General features: G+C 37.2%; 1 protein-coding gene across 1 annotated transcript; it reads right to left on the bottom strand.

The window, feature by feature from the left end:
* Window positions 1–6368: 6368 nt before the first annotated feature.
* LOC128984386 (uncharacterized) lies at window positions 6369–8450 on the bottom strand. The gene has a single exon (XM_054403703.1). It carries the CDS (start codon window positions 8448–8450, stop codon window positions 6369–6371), a length of 2082 nt encoding a protein of 693 aa, XP_054259678.1.
* Between the last annotated feature and the right edge of the window lie 6873 nt (window positions 8451–15323).

Below are 15323 nucleotides of genomic sequence, written 5' to 3'. Positions count from 1 at the left end.
ATTCCTTGGTAAATAACTTTGTAATTTTTCATTGTATATATTATTGTAAATAACTCTCCTAATAAAAAACATGTCTATAGATAAATACTTATGTAACCCGACCAAAGTGTGAGTGTGTGTACATTGAGAAGTTCAGATTGGAAAGAACCTGTGCTACTCCTTGTACTTGTGTGAATGTGTGTACACTGAGGTGCTCAAATCTTGATGGACTTGAGCCACTCCCTGTACTTGTGTGAATGCTATTGGTCACTGGCGCGGCTGACTAAAAGGTCCGTAAACCATGTGTGAAGGTCACTGGCGTGGCTGACTAAAAGGCCCGTAAACCACGAATGTTAAAACTTTTGGCAGGATTACATAACTAAATCTATAGACTTGACAAAAAAAAGCTTTGTAAAAGTAAGGGAGAGGGCGTTTATAGTGACTACCAGGTAAACTGGACTGGCTATAAACGCTTAACCTGGCCTCACTTAATGAGGGGATAGTCTCAAATCCTATCCAACACAAAGCTATATCATACGTAACAGGCGTTAAGATACATCATTCTACTAATAATGGATGGCATAGCGGAAGAACTATACCAAATGTAATGTAACTCTTAGATGATCAAACGACCTGTATAAAGATGATATAGAAGAGATGCAACCTAGTGGAAAGCATGTAAACTACAACAAAAGTATAGTGGACAACTGAAATCGTTATTACAGATGGTTAAACCTAACAACTCTACATCTTGATAGGGTGGTACATTCAAAAACGTATGAGGAGAGGAGGTCAAACTCCTACTTAAATCTATCTCCCATAAGAGCCTCTAGTTAAAGAGGATGATTATTGCACTATTCTGTAAATAATACAAGTTTACCATATTGATTTTACACTTGAGGTGTTAAAGACTCAAAAACAGGAAACTAGTGTTGTATTGAGTGAGAAATCAAATTCTAACCCATATTTAATACTTAATAAACATACCTAGGTACAAAGGTAACGTTATCACTGCTACCCACAGTGTTATCCTGTGATGGTAAATAGTACAGTTGTTCGTGACAACACCCTACCTGTGATTTATGAGTGTAATGTGTAGGTACAAAGCTCCCTGATTGACCCTCAAGTGACTGACTTTCGTTGAAAAACTAATATTCTTGACAACGGTACATATTGATGTAACAGACTTTGAAACCTTGGTTGTAGTAAATAACAACTAAATTGGATCAGGGAAAGGCAAATTAACCCATTATCATGGCAAGCCACAACAGCGATATAAATATTAACAATCGCTAAAAGGCGAGTATACACAAATACATCATCAAGACATGAACATCAAGATCCCCTATGATAGCTAAATCTTGTAGATATCCTAAAAATCCTGTAATCACAAGCCATGGAACCTTACAAGCGGATAATAATATATGAGTTAGTATTGGTAAAAATATATCTGTTTTAGCCAAGAACCCTTACGAACCTGAAAAATTAAATACCCAAGTCTATTTATTTACGTACCTTTTATAAGCTACAACTAATAATGTAACCTATGTTTATTGATTAACAGATTGGTTTTTATTACTTTCATCTTATTTATCATAGGTGTTCTGAAGACTATTGTAAACACATTATCTTATAGCATTTGTACCCGAATGTTCCATATGGCTTTCAGCTCTGAATGTAATGTGACACCTATTGTCTACGCCTCTTTTAAGTTGTCACTGTTTTGAAAAGTATTTAATGTTAAGCAATAGTATTAATGGAGATGTCTCTTAGATTGACATGAAATAGATACACTTGAAGTTCTAAGTAAAGCCCCTTTTACTGTTATTGAGGTTTTACCGTACTCTGAATAAAAACCTCTTTTACAACACAAAAACCATCGATATTCAGCGTATACTCTAAAGACCGAGGAATGTACAATGCATTTCAACGAAGAATGCAAAGCAAGACAGGGAATAGCTGTTATAAATAACACTGACAACTTATGTCTAGCTAGAGCAATAGTGGTAGGTAAAGCCTATGCAAAAATGGATCCACAAATTTGAGGTATTCACGAAGACAAGAGCATGAGACAAACAAATAGGGCAAAGAAACTTATAGCTAAAGCGTGTGTAGGAATGCCTGAAGAGGGATCAGGTATCCCTGAACTTGAAAAGTTCCAGGCACTCTTAAAGAAATATAGAATAACCGTGTATAATTACGATAGCAAGGGTCGGAATGTATATTTCTCTGGTGTGAATAGTGATGCAAAATTTAAAATCAACTTATGTACCATGATAACCACTATAATGCAATTACCAACTTAACCGCTGCTTTTGCGTGTGTGTACTTTTGCGATGTTTACCATGTCCCATATGATCACAAAGGAGCCCACAGATGTTCAATCATCTGTCCATCTTGTTACACCTTCTCACCTCCTTGTGTGGAGGAAAAATGGTGGGATATCTTGCCGCTATTGTAACCGCTTTTTCAAAAAAATGAACGGTGCTTTATTGCCCATCAAAGACAAATTTGTAAAACAATTAAGTTCTGCCGAGGGTGTGAAAAAATTATATTCCCAACTAAACGTAAATCAACTCATATGTGTGGAGAGGTATATTGTCACCCTAATGGTACATTTAAAGACCCTAATCATAAATGCTACATTCAGATAGACAAGAAAAGCCCTAAAGACCGTGACTACCTATTTATTCTCTCTGATCTTGAAACAACCAGGATGAGTCCCTACCCTCAGATCCCGAGACTAAGTTACATAAAGTAAATTTATATGTTTCAAATGCACCAATGGGGTGAATGTGAATCTTGTTCAGAACGTTATAAAATATTTGATAGCAATCCTGTTAAGCAGTTCATGAACTATGTAATGGAAACCCGCAAACATTTCAAAAACGTCTGTGTAATTGCACACAACGGACAAGGGTTTGACTTTCAGTTTACACTTAGGTATTTCCTCGAAGAGACAAAATTCACACCAAACATCATTCCAAGAGGAACTAAAATTATTTTGATGGAGGTTGCTATCGTTAGATTTATTGACTCCCTTAGCTACTTCCCCATGTCTTTGTCTGCCTTACCAAAAGCTTTTGACTTACCACCTGAAAAGAACCCTTGTGTTATACCAATACTATTATACAGCAGATTAAAACTATCGAATTTCGGAGCTTGATCTGCAACACCGTTTGCCACCGGAGGTGACACCCTTGCCTTCAGTACCTTATATGAAAACTATGTAACATCGGTGATGCAGATCAAGCTCCGAAATTCGATAGTTTTAATCTGCTGTATAATAGTATTGGTATAACACATGGGTTCTTTTCAGGTGGTAAGTCAAAAGCTTTTGGTAAGGCAGACAAAGACATGGGAAGTAGCTAAGGGAGTCAATAAATCTAACGATAGCAACCTCCATCAAAATAATTTTAGTTCCTCTTGGAATGATGTTTGGTGTGAATTTTGTCTCTTCGAGGAAATACCTAAGTGTAAACTGAAAGTCAAACCCTTGTCCGTTGTGTGCAATTACACAGACGTTTTTGAAATGTTTGCGGGTTTCCATTACATAGTTCATGAACTGCTTAACAGGATTGCTATCAAATATTTTATAACGTTCTGAACAAGATTCACATTCACCCCATTGGTGCATTTGAAACATATAAATTTACTTTATGTAACTTAGTCTCGGGATCTGAGGGTAGGGACTCATCCTGGTTGTTTCAAGATCAGAGAGAATAAATAGGTAGTCACGGTCTTTAGGGCTTTTCTTGTCTATCTGAATGTAGCATTTATGATTAGGGTCTTTAAATGTACCATTAGGGTGACAATATACCTCTCCACACATATGAGTTGATTTACGTTTAGTTGGGAATATAATTTTTTCACACCCTCGGCAGAACTTAATTGTTTTACAAATTTGTCTTTGATGGGCAATAAAGCACCGTTCATTTTTTTGAAAAAGCGGTTACAATAGCGGCAAGATATCCCACCATTTTTCCTCCACACAAGGAGGTGAGAAGGTGTAACAAGATGGACAGATGATTGAACATCTGTGGGCTCCTTTGTGATCATATGGGACATGGTAAACATCGCAAAAGTACACACACGCAAAAGCAGCGGTTAAGTTGGTAATTGCATTATAGTGGTTATCATGGTACATAAGTTGATTTTAAATTTTGCATCACTATTCACACCAGAGAAATATACATTCCGACCCTTGCTATCGTAATTATACACGGTTATTCTATATTTCTTTAAGAGTGCCTGGAACTTTTCAAGTTCAGGGATACCTGATCCCTCTTCAGGCATTCCTACACACGCTTTAGCTATAAGTTTCTTTGCCCTATTTGTTTGTCTCATGCTCTTGTCTTCGTGAATACCTCAAATTTGTGGATCCATTTTTGCATAGGCTTTACCTACCACTATTGCTCTAGCTAGACATAAGTTGTCAGTGTTATTTATAACAGCTATTCCCTGTCTTGCTTTGCATTCTTCGTTGAAATGCATTGTACATTCCTCGGTCTTAGTATACGCTGAATATCGATGGTTTTTGTGTTGTAAAAGAGGTTTTTATTCAGAGTACGGTAAAACCTCAATAACAGTAAAAGGGGCTTTACTTAGAACTTCAAGTGTATCTATTTCATGTCAATCTAAGAGACATCTCCATTAATACTATTGCTTAACATTAAATACTTTTCAAAACAGTGACAACTTAAAAGAGGCGTAGACAATAGGTGTCACATTACATTCAGAGCTGAAAGCCATATGGAACATTCGGGTACAAATGCTATAAGATAATGTGTTTACAATAGTCTTCAGAACACCTATGATAAATAAGATGAAAGTAATAAAAACCAATCTGTTAATCAATAAACATAGGTTACATTATTAGTTGTAGCTTATAAAAGGTACGTAAATAAATAGACTTGGGTATTTAATTTTTCAGGTTCGTAAGGGTTCTTGGCTAAAACAGATATATTTTTACCAATACTAACTCATATATTATTATCCGCTTGTAAGGTTCCATGGCTTGTGATTACAGGATTTTTAGGATATCTACAAGATTTAGCTATCATAGGGGATCTTGATGTTCATGTCTTGATGATGTATTTGTGTATACTCGCCTTTTAGCGATTGTTAATATTTATATCGCTGTTGTGGCTTGCCATGATAATGGGTTAATTTGCCTTTCCCTGATCCAATTTAGTTGTTATTTACTACAACCAAGGTTTCAAAGTCTGTTACATCAATATGTACCGTTGTCAAGAATATTAGTTTTTCAACGAAAGTCAGTCACTTGAGGGTCAATCAGGGAGCTTTGTACCTACACATTACACTCATAAATCACAGGTAGGGTGTTGTCACGAACAACTGTACTATTTACCATCACAGGATAACACTGTGGGTAGCAGTGATAACGTTACCTTTGTACCTAGGTATGTTTATTAAGTATTAAATATGGGTTAGAATTTGATTTCTCACTCAATACAACACTAGTTTCCTGTTTTTGAGTCTTTAACACCTCAAGTGTAAAATCAATATGGTAAACTTGTATTATTTACAGAATAGTGCAATAATCATCCTCTTTAACTAGAGGCTCTTATGGGAGATAGATTTAAGTAGGAGTTTGACCTCCTCTCCTCATACGTTTTTGAATGTACCACCCTATCAAGATGTAGAGTTGTTAGGTTTAACCATCTGTAATAACGATTTCAGTTGTCCACTATACTTTTGTTGTAGTTTACATGCTTTCCACTAGGTTGCATCTCTTCTATATCATCTTTATACAGGTCGTTTGATCATCTAAGAGTTACATTACATTTGGTATAGTTCTTCCGCTATGTCATCCATTATTAGTAGAATGATGTATCTTAACGCCTGTTACGTATGATATAGCTTTGTGTTGGATAGGGTTTGAGACTATCCCCTCATTAAGTGAGGCCAGGTTAAGCGTTTATAGCCAGTCCAGTTTACCTGGTAGTCACTATAAACGCCCTCTCCCTTACTTTTACAAAGCTTTTTTTTGTCAAGTCTATAGATTTAGTTATGTAATCCTGCCAAAAGTTTTAACATTCGTGGTTTACGGGCCTCTTAGTCAGCCACGCCAGTGACCTTCACACATGGTTTACGGACCTTTTAGTCAGCCGCGCCAGTGACCAATAGCATTCACACAAGTACAGGGAGTGGCTCAAGTCCATCAAGATTTGAGCACCTCAGTGTACACACATTCACACAAGTACAAGGAGTAGCACAGGTTCTTTCCAATCTGAACTTCTCAATGTACACACACTCACACTTTGGTCGGGTTACATAAGTATTTATCTATAGACATGTTTTTTATTAGGAGAGTTATTTACAATAATATATACAATGAAAAATTACAAAGTTATTTACCAAGGAATTTAAATGTCTCTTTGGACTTTTCTATATCCAAAAGGTAGAGTGTCGTACTCTCCTTCATACCTTCTCTTAGGCCCCGTGATTTTAAACACTTTGCTCTCAGTGATGGTAACGATGTCTCTATCTCTAGTTCTTCTGATTCTGTTTTCTTCAATTTCAATTGACTGTTTTACTTCACTTAGGATCATTTCTCTCAGTTTTTCAAAGTTTACAACTCTTGATGTTTTAAAGTTTAGGGTGAGGCCCTTGATTTTACAGACTGGGATCAATTTCTGTTGATTGGTTGACCAGACAAGGTACGCGTAAGTTTTAGGCCCCCCAGAGACAAGTTCAGTAATATAAGAGCCGGGTCCGTAATCTGCCAATTCGTCAGTCATTTCGCCGAGGTAATCTCCCGTAGGAACTCTGTATAAGCCTTGGCGATAGTAAAAAATGACACTGTCTGTGTCATAATATAATACTTGAACTCCTAGGGCCTCAAGATGATCATAGAGCTTGAGTCTCGCCTGTGCAGTGGTGTACGCTGCGATACAAACGTTTACGTTGCTTAGAGGCTCTCCTACCTCATCTAGATACTCCCAGGAAACAACCACAACCTCGTCATTAACGGTCTGGAGCCTATTTATATCTTTTTCAGGGGATGAGAACATTTGGAACAGTGTTTTGGAGTCCCTAACGATTGTGGCTTTAGTCTGGTTCTCCCTCTGTCCGAATTTTCCCCAGAAACTGTTTAGCATTAATTTTGCCAAAGACCTCAAACCCCCGTTCTTAACAATTTTGTCTTTCTCTAGCTTTATTCCCTCATGTCCTAAATAATCTGTAATATACTTGTTTTTGTCCTTCTCAGTCTTGCACCACTCTGGATAGCCCGAAGCTTCCTGTTTCATCTTTAAGAATTTATTGATAAAGTCAGTGAACAAGCCCCCGTTTTCATAAGTCGCTACCTGGTACTCCCATAACTCATACATGTTCAGTACAATGTACCCTTTCTCTACCGCCTTCCTGATCTCATCCATAGTCCAAGTCCCAACAAGTGCTCTATTATTGCTATCATGGTTACACTCTCCCTGATACATCATCTCCCCACAAGTCCTACACAAAACAAACATCAATTTATCGTTCATTTTTGTGGGGAGTACCGGGTGATAGAGATCGCATGGTGGCAGGACTTTACATTTTAACAACCCATCTACTTCCATACCTCTCTCACGACACTCCTTGTCTCCTACATAGATAGTTGGGTGGCCTACAGGGTACTTCCCATACTTACAAACGTACGGGTACAGGGAGCAAACGTCAACGTATTGAATAGTTTCCCCCTCGGCGCATTTGTGATAGGATTTCGCGTTGCCAGTCCTACCTCCAAAGAAAGACTGTCGTGGGTCTAGTGGGAGATTGTTCAAGATGGGCAGACTGTCCAGATGATTGAGCTTTTGATCCTTTTTAAGCTTACGGAATTCGCATTCCCACATCTCTACCAATGCGTGTTCAGTAAACTTTGCGTTTTTGGCTTTAGTTCGCTCGTAGCGAAGATGTAGGCTATCGGAGGGATCCTCCTTCAAAGGGGCGTAACGGTCGTAAGGAAAACATTTAGGGCACCCGTGCCAGTAACACCCTTGAAATTCGTAGATGTTTCTACCATCAAACCCATCTACTTTCATCCCATTAACTTTGACTTCTTTGCCTCGTCCGGCATGATCGATCCTAATCCCGTTGGTTTCCTCGACCCAAGAAAGCCACTGTAGCGCAATTGCCGATTGATTGTCTACTAATCGATAGCCGTTCTTAGGGATGATGCCGATAGTGTTGGGTTTTAGGAAGTTTCGTCTGAAGGCTAGATTACAGGCACTCGCGATGGTAACAGCCTCGAGAAACGGGTCAACATTGCACTCTTTTAGGAAGATTGAGCGGAACTTTAGACAGGCTTGAGCCAAGATATCAACATCTGACATACAGTATTCCAACAACTCCTTTTTTAAATTAAATTCATACTTGTTTGCAACCTGCTCACTGTACCATTTGTCAAAGTCATTGTGCGATTTTTCAAACATGGATTCGGGACAATAGTACTCTTTGGCTGGCATAGGACCCACTTAGTTTTGGTTTGCTAATGTGTTGAAGAGATGAGGAAAGTAGCCTTTCTTTTTCTCTGGAGGTAGGTCAAAGGCTTTAGGCAAAGCAGACAGAGCCATGGGGAAGTAACTTAACGAGTCCACAAACCTCACATTGTCAATTTTCATTAAGATAATTTTGGTTCCCCGCATCACAAGTTCCGGTGTGAATTTTGTTTCTTCCAACAAGTACTTTAGCAAGAATTGAAAGTCAAAACCCTGCCCATTATGTGCAATTACACAAACGTTTTTAAACTGCTTTCTCACATACATTACATAGTTCATAAACTGGTTGATAGGGTCGGAATCAAACACTCGTGTACGGTTTTTACACGCTATACAGAATTTTCCCTCAATACACTGGTAACAAAATTGTTGAGAGACACACAGGTTAACTTTATGTACTTTACTTTCAGGGTTAGAGGGCAAGAACTCGTCCTGGCGGGTTTCCAAATCAAAGAAAATAAAAACGTAGTCTTTAGATTTAGGTTTGCCCTCGTTGGGATTCATATAACATTTATGGTTTGGATCTTTAAATGCTCTACAAGGATTGCAAAATACTTCTCCGCACTTGTGAGGTTTGGACCTCTCTTTAAGCCAGACTAGTTTTTCACAATCTAAACATTTCTTAACATTTTTACATCTATCGGCTTGATGTGCGATGAAACAGCGTTGATTTTTGTAAGTCATGTTACATTTAGGACACAGGATTCCCCCATGCTCCTCTACACAAGGGGGTGAGATGGTCTGACACTGCGAGCAAATGTTTGAGCAGCGGTGCTTACCTTTGTGATCATAGGTTATATGGCAAGCGTCACAGAAATAATTGCAAACAAACGCGGCTGTCAAACTGGTAATTACATTATAGTGCCGGTTATGAAACAACAAGTTAATTTTGAACTTGGGTTTCTCTACATTTCCCTCAAAGTACACATCACGACCTTTAGCATTGTAGTTGTATACAGTGATTTTATAGTCTTTAAGCAAGTCCTGGAATTTTTCAAGTTCAGCAATACCGGCACCACCCTCTGGCAATTCGACTCTGGCTCGACGTACAAGTTTTTGAGCCCTTACAGTCTGTCTTTTTGCTTTATCCATTCTAACTAAATCATATGCTGGGTCTTTATTTACATTAGCTATAGCTACCACCAAGGCACGAGGAAGACACAAATTATCTTTATTATTAATTACAACAATCCCCCTTCTTGCTTTACATTCTTCATCAAAGGTGTTATACAGGCCAGGTCTAACCCTACCTTTACCTACAGGGAGATTAACTCGAGTACATTCTACTTGAAATGTGTCCGTGGACTTGATCGATTCAGCATTTGATTGAACAATTCCCCCAAATATTTGCCACAAGACATCCTCGTTAACTTCATTTGCAGGGCGAAAAGTGACAAACCCTGACTCTTCCCTTTTCAGGTTAAGGGAACGCAAAGTGAAACCTAATTGATCGCCCTCCTGACAAACTTCTTTCATTTCATTTACAATTTGACCAAACCCTTGTCTTAGCCAGTCAATCTCACTAGTTTCAGGCGGGGGGTTAGAAAACTTGAAAACAGTGTTAATACCATGAATTCTGAATTTCTTAACATAATTTTCGTGTTTATCTAATACATTTACAGGGACAACTACTTCAACAGAATAATCAACTATATTTACAGGTTCTACTACTTGAGCAGCTACGTTACTTACGTCCATCTTCGTCAAACGCTGAGAGCAAAGTGATGCGATGGTGATACAGAGCAATATATATACGGTAGGTAAAGGGGTGGGAGTAGCTAATGACTACACAGATCACATATTTATGACCAATCAGGAGTGAGCTTATTATAGCCAATCAGCGTACAGGATGTTTTTCAAGTTATAACTTGTTTACTACACCGGATGTGGTACTAATTATAATTTTTGTTTCAGATGATGCAATACCACCACACAGGATGTAGATATTATAAATAAACCGTTTTAGCTTTCACAGTTGTTTTCCTTATTTTTCCGGCAGAATATCCAAAGTATTTATTTTATAAACCTACGTATACAATACATAAAGTGAGGCTATGTTATTTGGAGGGAACAGTTGGCCGAAAAGCAATTGAACTTCATATTAAGAACTATACAGAGCATAGTTAGACATCAAACATTTAATACACTCATATATAGAATTAACCGTAATTTAAGCTTTAACAGTAATTGGTGTATACCAAGACGATGGTGTTGCAACCTGGTGGAGAATTTGTGAACTATAACAACTAATACAACTCAAAGTAAAACATTTATACAAAATGTTTTAAATACCATTGACACTTAATGATAAATTAATAAACTTGTTTGGTTTGAGGTTATGTTATTTGATGGAAAAACAGAGGTTACATATGCATATACAAAATCACATAATCAGCTAAGTATCGAACCCGTGAACCTCTAAAACTTACCCATTCGGGTTAGAATCGAACCCGTGAACCAACCCAATCAGGTTAGAATTGAGCCCATTAACCCCTAAAACCAACCCAATCGGGTTAGGATCGAACCCGTTAACCTCTAAAACTAACCCAATCGGGTTAGAATTGAACCCGTTAACCAACCCAACCGAGTTAAAATCCAACTCGTGAACCTCTAAAACTAACCCAATCAGGTTAGGATCAAACCACTTAACCAACCCAGTCGGAATAGAATTGAAACTAACCCAACCGGGTTCAAATCGAACTCGTGAACCTCTAAAACTAACCCAATCAGGTTAGGATCGAACCCATTAACCAACCCAACCGAGTTAAGATCAAACTCGTGAACCTCTAAAACTAACCCAATCAGGTTAGAATTGAACCCGTGAACCTCTAAAACTAACCCCTCCGGGTTAAATCGAACCCGTTAACTAACCCAACCGGGTTAGAATTGAACCCGTGAACCTACAAGCCCGCAAACCTCTGGGATCACATTCAAACGGTTAACTACTCCCACATACTAAAACTCAGAGTGACAAATGTAAAACCATCAGCGACTGTTGGGATTCGAACCCATAACCTCTTGGTTTCATACTCAGACATTTAACTACAGAACAACAAAATTCTAAAACTGAAAATGTCACTCTAACACAACAGTCGGTAATTGGTAAGGATCGTACCCACAAACCTCTAGGATCAAGAACTCACACCACTCTCACTTCAACACCATACAACAGAAAACATCCAAACCGGAAATGAAACGTTTAGTGATTGGTAAGGAATGAACCCGTTAACCTCTGGGTCATAGGTTCATATACAGACAGTTGACTATAATACAACACCATACCAACAAAAGAAAACACCCTAACCGGAAATGGCACGTTTGGTGATTGGTAAGGATCGAACCTGAGAACCTCTGGGACCATAGGCTCATATACAAACGGTGAACTATGATACAATACCATACTGAAACTCAAAATATCACCCTGACAAGAAATAACACATTTGGTGATTGGTAAGGATCGAACCCGTGAACCTTTGGCTCATACACAGGTTCATACACAACCAACCAATAGAAAAAAACATTTACACACTCCCGTTACTCTGTTAGACGCCCCAAAAATACATAACATCCATAAAATGTAAATTTAACATTCAACATTTGGTGGCCTTTACAAAGGCCGTTTTTTATAGTCGACGGTAAAGTTCCATTTAAGCCCTCTTTCAGCTGTTTTTAACATTAGATACGTGAATAATCATTTGTTTCGCATTTGTTATGGACTACAGCTTATAGATATGTATGAAATAAAATAAAAATATAATGTTTTTTTACACACTCTGTATATATAGGTTAAGAAATCAAAGTTGTTATTTACCACTATAAACACGGGACCTGTAACTGGTATCGTAGCTAAATGGCTAAGACATAAAATCAACATCTAGGAGGCCGGGGTTCAATACCCGGTCAAGGCATACACTTTTTATCCATAACTAAATAAACAGAAATAGTTTAATAATAAACAAAGGTACCAAATAAGGTTACGTCACATGGTTTTCAACCCTAACTACCTCCCAACAACCTAAGATACTACCCCTAACAGCTGAGAGGACTATATTGTTAGGTTAGGTTAGGTTAGGACCCCCCACTCCAAAATCCCCCCAATCACCGCCACCCCTACTCATGCGCAGATCCTACTTGGTTCGCAAGTACTGCCACCCCTACTGTCATACAACTAGTTTACATAGCATAGACAAACGTCAAAGGTCCAAACAACCTGATTAAGCAATAAACAAGTAGTATAATCCTGAAAAACATTAGTTAATAAATCTTACAAGTAAAAAAACATCAACAATCATTTTTAAAGAATTAAAAAACCTTTTAGTATTATCAATTTATTAAACCTGTATAGTAAATACTGTATGCAGTGAAAACAATGTTTTGTCTAGTTTCCTTCAAATGTTTACTATCGTCGTGTGTTTGCACTCAACCCAAGGTCACAAACTGTGAAATAGGCATAATACAAACCCAAACTCGATTTGATACTACCTCAGAGCATACTACTTGTTAACGTTCTCCAGAAGAATGTCGTTCAAAACTGCCATCCCTTTTGCATTTAGATGTATGAGGTCTTGTCGCCTGCTGTGGCCGTATCCCATGGTACTGAAAGAATATGATGTGACCATTAGTATAATGTATAATATACCACATATGCGTAGTGAGCAACTTAATATGAAGGGCTTAATATGTTCCAGTTTGAACACCAAAATAATATAAGACCCTGAACAATGAGTATCACCATTATTTTATTTCCTAAAAGATACTAATTCCAAGATTAACATTTTTTTGCTTTTCATTTCATTTATAATCCAAATAATTTAAAATTAAACTTGTGAATAAACTTACCTTTCGTAGCAGTCACGCGTGAACACCCCTCTTAGGTCGATGGGCTTAAAGCCTGAAAAAATTCAACGTGATTTGAACTAATATTTACACAATATAGTAACAAAGATAATTCAATTTGGCAAGTCCCTATTCACTAACATTAGTAAGATTTCCACGCACGGCGATTTTACAAACGGCCCTCGAACGATTTCTTGTGAAGTCTAGAATATGAAAATAATGTTTGTGCTATATAGTATTTTACATACAAATATTAGTTATTCCAAACAATGTTTATAAATAAATAAAATGTATCCAAACTTACGACAAAGGTTTCTAGATAATGAGGTAAAAATGTAAAACATTTTCCATATAAATTTCAAATTAAAAGGAATTAGGCCTACCCTCTTTTTCTCCAAATGACATGATGTAATTGTTGGCCCATGGAAGAACATTTTGGTAGCGACTTCTCGTCGTCTCGGTGTCCGGAAAGATGGGGACGAGGAAACTTAGGGACACGGAAACTTAGGGACAAATCGGGTTTTGAGCCGAGGGGGAGGCAAACAGAGGCTGACTAAGCTCTGAGAACGACTCTTTAAATCGACTCGTTCTCTATTGTTATTGTACCTAGGTCTAGTTGTAACTACGACTTGTTGTATTTATATCTAGTTGTATCTCCCCTTAAATTTTTCACCTTGTTTAAATGGTTACTTTTGTAGTGCTAAGGGGCAACAGATTTAGTACATTGAAGTGTTTTTGTAGGGTTATTTTACTAATCACGGAGTAAACTCGAATTGTAAGTGATTATTCAAGCATACATTTTTTAAATCAAAAATACACTTGAATATTTCCAAAACAATAGCTTCAACTTCGTGATGATGAATAGCCTCCAATTTATGTTATAGGACCGTGAACATGGGCGAATTTCTCTCGTTTGTATTAGAATTAAGGTCTAATTTATTCCTTCGTCAGTGTATACTGATTGAAATATTTATATACAAAATAAATATTGAATAGTGTGAAAAAAGATTTAAGACAACAAACAAAGAAAAGTAACAAAGGGTAGTTTAGCAAAAATTGTAAACAAGCGACGTTTTGCAGACGAGGTTTATAAAAATCTGTAGGTTTATATCAGGTTTTATTTTAAAAGTGTTACAAACGAAAAAATTACTCATAACTTTTATAAAAAAACAAAAAAATATAAAATGCCTTGTAAACAATTGTAACGAACGTACGTAAAAATACATTGGACTATTTTCACCAATTTAGTGAATATAAGAAAAAAGAGTTTAATCCCTTGGCGGATCCAGCCAAGGATCCCTTGGCCAGAAAATCTTTAACTATCGGGTAATATAATGTAACACATTTCGCTTTATTTTTACAAAGCCTTGTAAACCGATTTGAACAACTTAAAAATAATCACTAAATTTTTGTTGAAAATATATGTCAAAATATTCAATCTTGACCATGCAGTCCTGTAATTTTTCCCAGAGTAGACCGCGTGTCTTCTTAAGCGTTTCAGACAAAAACGACAGCGGATCAGAAATTCAGAGATAAAATGTTCGTCAGACATGAAAGTAACCAAATACACCATGATCCGACGCAATGTGCAAACAAAAATACAATTTATTTCATAACGTTTTTCGTAGGCCTACACAATCACAAAAATATTTGAATTTTAAACTAATTACGTCAGCATATCTTAACAATGTGTCATTACATTATATTCAGTAATATGGTTGCATAGAATGCGTTTATATTTTCTGTAATATATATTTAACTTACCCAAAATGCGTAAAAAAGAATCTAGCAAACCTAGGCGATTAGGCGGATCAATCGGTACTTGACTGACTTTTAACATTAACTGTTAAAAATTGCTGGTTTACTGTTTGGAAATATTCAAATTACGATTTTGAAGTCAAATCCTGTTACTGTAGCTCTCTGTGAACTGAAACAGGAGAACGATTCGTTCTAAAAGAGTCGTTTCAGAGTCTAGTTCAGCTAATCTCTCCCTCCCCCCCGGTC

The sequence above is a fragment of the Macrosteles quadrilineatus genome, unplaced genomic scaffold (genome assembly GCF_028750875.1).
Source record: "Macrosteles quadrilineatus isolate MER2022 unplaced genomic scaffold, UCM_ALF_1.0 Scaffold_2__2_contigs__length_208266976, whole genome shotgun sequence".
Taxonomy (NCBI): Eukaryota; Metazoa; Arthropoda; class Insecta; order Hemiptera; family Cicadellidae; genus Macrosteles; species Macrosteles quadrilineatus.
Note: the sequence above shows the minus strand (reverse complement) of the source record. Positions and strands in the feature narration are given on the sequence as shown.

What these genes read in the sequence shown, in the direction of transcription:
- LOC128984386 (XM_054403703.1), bottom strand. Translation starts at nt 8,450, where the DNA reads ATGCCAGCCAAAGAGTACTATTGTCCCGAATCCATGTTTGAAAAATCG.